Raw genomic sequence first — 8,342 nt, 5'->3', positions numbered from 1 at the left:
AGAGGTGTGCGTGTGTACCTGTAGGGCGGTATTGCATGTCCAGCCAATACTCCCAAGGAAATTAAGAGTGAATTTTCAAAAGTTATTCTTATTTTGAATTTGCCTCTTCTCTGTGAACTACAGTCTATAGTTAAATCATTTGGATCGCATTCATGTGAACAAATGGTGTAAAACCAGAAAGTTTCAGTCTGCTGTTACTTCCCTTTGCCAACAGCTGAAATAACACAGTAAATATATATATATATATATAAAAATAAAGAGAGTTGTGGTGAAGAGCTAAATACAAACGACTTCCTCAGACAGAACAGATCTGTTTAAAGGTACAGCAGCAGCACAAATGACACAGGATGATATTTAGTATTTAAACAGGAACACCAAAAGGTATAAACAAGAGTTTTATTATCTTTCATCATTATTTTCATACATGTGTTTTGGTGGTTTCTGTATAGACAGCTCTTGCTCCGTGACAGTCATTGAACGCCACACAGACTACTTTCCGCAAACATGGCGTTCCTGAACAGAGAAAATTTAGGAAACTAATTTGAACCGAGAGTGACAGATCACGCTGACTCGCATACACGAAATTCAAAAACCCGGCCGGTTTATTTGCAACGGCACGTTCTCAATGCCCCTGTACTCGTGGCTATCATCTGGATTAATACTTTAAGGACCCGCCTTTGAATGGGGATTTGTTCTACGTGGCTGAAAATGAAACTGGTAGATATTTCACTATATACAGTCATTGATATTCATGAGTACAGGGAAGTACTCGAGAACGGTGCAAATGGTGTCATCGCCGGATTGGTCATGTCCCTCTCATCTCCTCGCTGATTGGCTGTTTACTCCTTTAGTTGTCCACTCTTGTGCTGATTGGCCCTTTGGAGCGTTTTCCCTGCTTGTTTGGGACCAGCATTGCACTCAGAACTGTGGAGAGGAGAAAGCTAATTATTTCCATGTTTCTGTCTTTATCAATACAGAACATGTGTCCACAATTACAGCTATTATTCTGACTGTTATATGCAGAAAAAAACAACCAAATAATATCTAAATTAAAAGCCATAAAAAGCAGAGAGCACGTTTCTTACGTTCTTGAGGAATTCCTCAGCAACGATGCGGGCCCTGGCATTAACGGACAGCTTCATCTCGCTGATCTCCTTGTCGATCTCCTCCATGAAGTGGATGACATAGTCCACCAGCTTGTGTTTGTACATCTGCTCCGTGTGGAAGTTGGTAATCAAGAAGCTAATATCATATCCCTGAAATCACAGCGCAAGGGACGAAGAAAAGCGTTGGTCAACACATTTGAATCACTTGTGTCATTGTAATCACGGGAATATTGAGGGATTTTATGCCAGTATATCATTTCTATGACATATTTGCATGAAGAGCACTTCCACATTTTTTCATATTAAAGATAAACTCTGTTCCTGTTTTGTTTTTTTATTCTTCCTGTATATTGATTCCTCTTTTGTCCCTCACATTATTTTATACAAAACCCAGATTACCCATTCATCTCTCTCTCTCTCTCTTCTCTTACCTCTACTGGTTTCCTCCTCAGAATGAAGAAGTTCTCCGCTCTCATCATCATGAAGCGCATGAACTTGTGGCAAAGGATCTTCTCAATCTCATCAGCCTGCAGTGAAGAAGTTTATATTTAAAAAATGCATTTTAGACTGTGAAAGAAAATTAGGAAGTGTGTGTTGTGCATAGCTCATAACCAATAACAGCCTGTTCTAAAATCACCTGTTTGACAGCAATGCTGACTCTGACAGAGTTGATGGATCCCTCAATGAGAACCTTCTCCTTGTCATTACGGCTGATCACCACAGGTTGAAGTAGCAGCTCCTTACTGCTCCTGTAACCACAGAACAATCCAGCTGTTACAATCTTCTCATTGGATTTGAAAAAGCCACCTCCAAATACGCTGCGGCAAGTCCCCGCAGGCCCATTTCAAGGCCTTGCTCGTGCTTGTGCCATTCTTTTCCTCCCCTCATAGATTTTCTTATGCAAGTTGGCACAAGTCTGCACTTTGTGTGAAAGCTGCAGAAACTGCAAATCAGGGGGGCAACCAGTCAGACTGCACAACTCCAAACACACATGCCATCAAACATACCTGACCTCCACCTCCGGCTTGTTGTGACGCTCCACCACCTGAGAGGAGAAGTTCTCCAGACAGAGGGCCGCTTGCAAGGTGGCCCTCACAGCGTTTAAGTAGGGGCGCAGAGTCGCTGTCTGAGGAGACATTGCATTAGGTCATTATCTAGGTATCAAGGAGATCTTGTTGGATGATGCATTTGTTAGTTAAGCGTTTGGATCAGGTTTAATAAGCATTCTGGACCTCCCAGTCTAGTGAGGGGGACTTGATTAGCAGGGTCAGCCTGTGAGGTCATGTTTGACCAGGAACCACAAAAATGTGCTGTGTGCAGTGGATGCTGCTCAGTTGCACTTTAAGGTTTCCATCTTTATATTTTAGAGAAAGAACGAGTCTGTCTTTTTTAGAAAGACAAACATGATGGTAATCCATATCAGGGTCTTTAGAACATTGATTTCGCTCGCGGTAACGTTAGCAGATCGGTGACCGACATTGCAGCCCACTCACATGATTTAACGTCCTCCTACATCACAACAGATACACATCTTCCTCCTAGTCTCGTGACAAGAGCTTTTGGGGGAGCTGACTCTTCGCAATGATGAGGAAAAAGGGGGGCCGAGAGGAAAAAGACAGCTCAGCTCGATCACTTTAGTTTCTGCAAAGCGTTTCAAGGATGCCCGTCCTCTCATTTCACCACAAACCCCCGTCCACGACAAATACGGCGCTAGCTAGCTAATCGCGCCTTAAATGTAGCCACAGCTGGCGGAGATAAATGGCTGAATAATGAAATATACAGGTACATTTAGAGCAAGACACTTACCATTTTTGTGTTGTAAAAGACGGAAGTTCCTCAGCCACGCCTGGGACTCCTCTTCCGTAAATTCTACATCGTCTAGTACAGATAGGGTGCGCTTGTTTTCTATATAGCTCTTTGGTTTGACGAGACGGATTTCTCCGCACCACAGAGATGCAACTGTTTTTAGTGTATAACTCCGCTCAGTTGGAGTATGATTTCACTAAAACGAACATACCCTACGATTAATCCATTCCGGTCTCTGAAGAGGGGACATATCGCTCCGCGACCGTTGGTTCAGAAGTAATTTTTACATTTATAACATGTTCTTGAATTAAAAATGTTAAATAGCAACGTTACAATACACATATGATCCAATTGTATTACGGGACGACGGGTTTCGCGAAAATGTTTTTAGTATGCACCGTGACAAAATATGGTTTGATCCGATGATACCATTGTACCATTAGCTCGGTACTCGCCGTCACGTCACTCAAGATGATATTGCTATGTTAACACAATAACACAACCTAAATCTGCAATGTGTATAGTATTGTGTGATCCAATAACGTTCTAAATGCGACTTTATCGAAAAGAGGCCATGTATCAATTTGAACAATTTTCACACCCCTCTGTTACCACAATGGCTCCATCCATCATGGACGCAATACACTGAACGTAAATATCAATCCTCTTAAACATTCTTCGATATACATCTGTGCTTTTCGTTAGTTCTATTCAATTATTGTAATTTGGTCAACTGAATGTAAAATGTTCGTGTGCAAAATCGTGAAATCATAGCTACCGATATTTACATGTAACAGTAATTTGGGCAGTTTGGGCCCAGCGAGTTCGCGTTCTACACAGCAGACCTGCGTGTACGTGTATTTGCGTGCGTGCGTGCTTGAGTGTGTGTGTTAATGCGTCTATTGATGGAGAGATGCAGAGGAACTGAACCACAGCTGGACACCTCTGTGTCAGTGTCTTAATGATCATAATAGCCCACGCACTGTCGATCTTCTTGTGTCAGTTACTTCAGACGCTGCCAGGTCTTCGCCACACAGCATCATGAGTGAGTTGAAGGACTGCCCCCCACTGAAATACTACGACTTCAAGCCCGTGGAGCATGTCAAAGTGTGTCCCCGCTACACTGCTGTGCTCGGCCGCTCGGAGGACGATGGCATCGGCATTGAGGAGCTGGACACCCTGCAGCTGGAGCTGGAGACGCTGCTCTCCTCAGCCAGTCGCCGCCTCCGAGCCCTAGAGGAGCAGAGACAGGTATAGGTCACATCTGGATTGCCTCTAGGTCTGCTTGGGCTTATGCGCTTGCTGCACCTTCTCTTTCTACAGGAACGGACGAAATAATGACATATTGACCAAAATAATCGTGATTATAACTTTTGCCATAATCAAGCAGAGGTGGAGGGGCCTCCACAAGACATGTGCCCAGGGGCCTCACGGGTCCGTGATCCAGTCCTGTTTGTAACCCCTCTTCTCTGCGCTGCCTCTCAGATCCTCACAGACTGGCAGGACAAGAAGGGAGACAAGCGCTTTCTGAAGCTGGGAAAAGACCCAGATCCAGCTGCCTCATCTCGCCACAAACCAAAAAAGCAGAAGTTGGACGGCAAAGGCGCTCACGCTCCAGGTCCTGGCAGACCCAAATCCAAAAATCTGCTGCCTAAAGTCCCAGAGTATGAATTCACAGACGATCCACAAGACATTCCACGCACACCTAAAAACGATGCACCCAACAGGTCAGCAACAACCGCCATTCATAATATCGCTCAGTTCTGTATTGGCTTTGTTTGTTCTGGCAAGGTTGTTTGTGTTCATTTATTTGTATTTTTTCAGATTTTGGGCATCAGTTGAGCCATATTGTGCCGATATCACGAATGAAGAGATACGATTGCTAGAAGAGCTTCTGAAACCCCCGGAGGATGAGGCTGAGTATTTCAAAGTACGACATAAAAAAAGCCACGTACCTTTATTATTGTGTTACACCTCAATCAAGTCAAGGCATAGCCAAAATGATGGGTGTTTTTATTGTGTAATGCACAATTTTCATTTTTAGATGTGTGTTGAGCTTTACTGTCTGTGTGAACTGTAGATTCCGGCTCTGGGGAAACACTACTCTCAGCGGTGGGCTCAGGAAGATCTGCTGGAGGAGCAGAGGGAAGGAGCACGAGCTAATGACAAGAAGAAGAGCCTCATGGGAGGGCCGCTGTCTGAGCTGGATGCAAAAGGTGAGGGAAAACTGCATCCTGCACCTTGAATGACGGCACAATGGCATAACCATACAGCACAAGCATGTCTCCGCCTTAATGCTCCTCTTCATGTTCAACTGCTGTAGATGTGGACTCCTTGTTGAAAAAGTCTGAGTCCCAACATGAATCTCCAGAAGACGGATGTCCCTTCGGTCCTCTCACACAGCGTCTGCTCCAGGCCCTCGTAGAGGTCAGTGTGCTGCGATCACGTGCACTGATAAAACGAACAATAATGCACATTGGCTTTTGAAAATACAAATGACTGATGAGTGAGATATGGCATCTGAAATAGTCATGTTTGAATATTGTGAAAACGCTCAAACACGACCACGTTGTTCTTCCAGGAGAACATTATATCCCCCATGGAGGATTCACCCATACCGGACATTTCAGGGAAGGATGCTATTGATGGCGCTGGGACGTCTCCTAGAAGCCAAGGAAAAGCTTTCAGGTATTTGTCCAACACTACATTTGAATATAGAAATCAGAAGCATCAAGATTAGATCGCCGCCGTAGGACAATAAACACGTGTTCATGCCATTCGTACCAGACTATCGTGGGTTAATCCCAGGTCACTGGGCCTCGTTCACTAATGTGTGCGTAGAAATGTTCTGACTTTGCACACAAGATGAGTGCACACGCAGAATTACAGCCGTGTTCATATCATGTGCGCACCGGCCAATTTAGTTCTGCCACCATGAATCAGAACCAGTCTAACTGAACCGTGTCCGCTGTTTCAATCAGCCTACTGCCACGCCCCCATTTTCTATACAAGGAAATACTTATGAAGAAATGAGATAATCGTCTGAAGTGGAAGGCAGAAAAAGCTTTCTGAAGTGTTTCCACGAGAGTGACGAGGATTTAAAAAACAACAACCGATAGGCCGAGGCGCTGAATGTTGTGTCACCTGAGATACTGACTGTGGCTCATTTTAAAAAGAAGAGGTTGGACATTAAAGTTCATGCAAAAATAGAAGAACAGACCGGAAGAAAAATAAGGAAACAGGAGGAGGAGGAGGAGGACCATCTGATTTTTCAACCCGAGACGAGAGACTCGGCACAATTGTTGGACAGACATCCATAAGTGGGATGTGTCCAAGAAATTAGGGTGAAAGTGAGGACATCCAGAAAGGACTTTCACCCAGAGGTAATTCATTTCATAATCGTATTACAGCTGAACCAAATAGTTTGAAGCTTCATTCGTAACGTTGAAAATCAGAATCAACATTTGAATGCTGCACAACTTCTTTTTTTACACTGTATTCTGTTTAAACACGGTATTTCTGCACATTTGCAGATAAAGATTTGGCTACACTAATATTATACATAAATAAATATATACTTTGATGAACAATAATTGATGAGGATGAAACAGTATCACTTGAGTAGATGAACTGTTGTCTCCTAAAGCCTTGTTTAATGGATGCTGTTTTAAAAGTTGTGTGTTTACAGAATGAGGCCTATAGTCTTTCACATCACCCATGAACTGTAGATACGTTCACGAAACAGAAGTGAGCTGCATGTGAAGTATGTTTATCTTGCCACACACACATGCACGGGTCACACTGTTGATCTGATCTACAGGTCCGTATATGTTGGTTGTGAGTCGAGTCTCGTATTGCCATCCTGAACTTTTTTGACTTCGTTCCATGTCACATGTCTCATACCTTCGATCTGTCTCGTCCGCCTCCAGTGTTCCTCACACACGTTCTCTAGAGGCTCGGATCAAAGAGGAGCTGGTGGCTCAGGGGCTGCTGGACTCAGAGGAGCGACCTGGACCGGGAGGAGACTCTGAGGACGAGGTCCTGGCAGAGCTGCAGAAGAGGCAAGCGGAGCTCAAAGCCCTGAGTGGTCACAACAGAGCCCGCAAGCAGGAGCTACTCCGGTGAGGACACATGCCAACAATGAATATATATGAACCACAAAGTACACTAAGCTGTACTTCAATTAAAGTCTGATCCACAATCAGCAGTTGACCTTAAGTTTTGTGCTTCTGCTGCCTCACAGGTTGGCAAAAGAGGAGATGCGCAAGCAAGAGCTGAGGCAGAGGGTCAGGGTGTCTGACAACGAGGTCATGGAGGGATTTCGGCGAATCATGGCAGCCAGGCAGAAGAAACGCACTCCAACCAAGAAGGAGAAGGACCAGGCCTGGAAAGCACTGAAGGAGAGGGAAAGCATCCTCAAGTTACTGGACGGAGAAAAGTAGAAACAGTTTGTGTCTGGTGTTTATCCAGAAAAGAATGTTGGAAGAAGAATCTTTATCCCACAGATTGACGTAAATCAAGAATAGCTGTGACGGCTGTCAGATGGTCAGTAAACCGCTGTATTTATGATGATGTGTGATACTGTTTACTGCAGCTCTGCGTGATTTAATTCGGGACGTTTCTGTCGTAGTTTTTGTTGGTCACGTAAAGCAGAATGCTCGATTGATCCGTAGCATTTAAAACGCATACGAGACTTTATTTTTCTTTCTTTCTTTGTCAGGTGAATTTTTATGTTTTGTGTTTTTTTTCTTTTTCCATTGTAATGTTGTGAAAACAAGACACACAAATGTTTGAATAAATCAGTACCACGTGAGGACAGTTGTTTGTAAGTGTATGAAATGCACCATTCAGAGGATATGCATCATCACAGTGTGTGCTGTCGTCTTTTTCTTCAGTGCAGACGACGAGTCCTCTGCGTACTGAACACTGCTGCTGATTCACATAATGCTGAAGCATCATTGGATCAATTCATATTTCTGATGTTGCCATGTTTATATTCCTATTGTTGACCATTTTCCACAACTGCCACAGCGCATAGACAGATTTTAGACGATTTTAGACAAGATTATTTGTCATATTGTTTTGTTGTTTGTTTGTTTATTTATTACTACGTAAAGTCATACAATCTATTGTGTGAATATGCAAAATAGCATACAAGTACTTCTACTTTATGTTTGTTTTTTTCTATTTATCCGCCTTTTAGCTTTTGCTCCATTTAAAAGTCAATATGCGGAGGAATGAGTAATTCTATTACTTCTGGCTCACTTTCCCCTTTTTGTGAGAAAGCATGTTAAATAGTGTCTTTCTTATCTTACTGAACTCTGCACACAAAGTGCTCCTCTTTGCTGAGTCACCACAAGATGGCAGTCATCGTCTGTTGACTGAGAGGCGCATAGAATTTGCACAGCGAAGGCTCCTGCGGTTGACATC

The 8,342-nt window shown here is 43.5% G+C and overlaps 2 protein-coding genes across 2 annotated transcripts; one reads left to right on the top strand and one right to left on the bottom strand.

The window, feature by feature from the left end:
* Window positions 1–382: 382 nt before the first annotated feature.
* On the bottom strand, window positions 383–3,065 carry arpc4l (actin related protein 2/3 complex, subunit 4, like). The gene is made up of 6 exons (XM_079266354.1): window positions 2,913–3,065; window positions 2,114–2,232; window positions 1,744–1,855; window positions 1,538–1,633; window positions 1,086–1,256; window positions 383–924 (listed from the first exon to the last, which is right to left on the bottom strand). Exons 1-6 carry the CDS (start codon window positions 2,913–2,915, stop codon window positions 919–921), a joined length of 507 nt encoding a protein of 168 aa, XP_079122480.1. The 5' UTR covers window positions 2,916–3,065; the 3' UTR covers window positions 383–918.
* A 365-nt stretch (window positions 3,066–3,430) lies between these two features.
* Window positions 3,431–7,725, top strand: tada3l (transcriptional adaptor 3-like). Its single transcript, XM_079297225.1, has 9 exons — window positions 3,431–3,563; window positions 3,916–4,163; window positions 4,398–4,639; window positions 4,737–4,842; window positions 4,993–5,128; window positions 5,236–5,339; window positions 5,494–5,600; window positions 6,842–7,033; window positions 7,156–7,725. Exons 2-9 carry the CDS (start codon window positions 3,954–3,956, stop codon window positions 7,352–7,354), a joined length of 1,296 nt encoding a protein of 431 aa, XP_079153351.1. The 5' UTR covers window positions 3,431–3,563; window positions 3,916–3,953; the 3' UTR covers window positions 7,355–7,725.
* The last annotated feature ends 617 nt before the right edge of the window (window positions 7,726–8,342 follow it).

Source organism: Melanostigma gelatinosum (genome assembly GCF_949748355.1).
Source record: "Melanostigma gelatinosum genome assembly, chromosome: 3".
Classification (NCBI taxonomy): domain Eukaryota; kingdom Metazoa; phylum Chordata; class Actinopteri; order Perciformes; family Zoarcidae; genus Melanostigma; species Melanostigma gelatinosum.
The sequence above is the reverse complement of the archived record's forward strand: the minus strand, read 5'-3'. Positions and strand labels throughout refer to the sequence as shown.

Bases quoted from the DNA above. Each gene is read 5' to 3' on its own strand.
- tada3l (XM_079297225.1), top strand. From the start codon at position 3,954: ATGAGTGAGTTGAAGGACTGCCCCCCACTGAAATACTACGACTTCAAG. The intron at 4,164-4,397 runs GTATAGGTCACA...GCTGCCTCTCAG, and splicing joins CCCTAGAGGAGCAGAGACAG to ATCCTCACAGACTGGCAGGA. The intron at 7,034-7,155 runs GTGAGGACACAT...GCTGCCTCACAG, and splicing joins CGCAAGCAGGAGCTACTCCG to GTTGGCAAAAGAGGAGATGC.
- arpc4l (XM_079266354.1), bottom strand. The intron at 1,634-1,743 runs GTGATTTTAGAA...TCTTCACTGCAG, and splicing joins TCAGCATTGCTGTCAAACAG to GCTGATGAGATTGAGAAGAT. The intron at 1,257-1,537 runs GTAAGAGAAGAG...CTGTGATTTCAG, and splicing joins TGAGGAGGAAACCAGTAGAG to GGATATGATATTAGCTTCTT.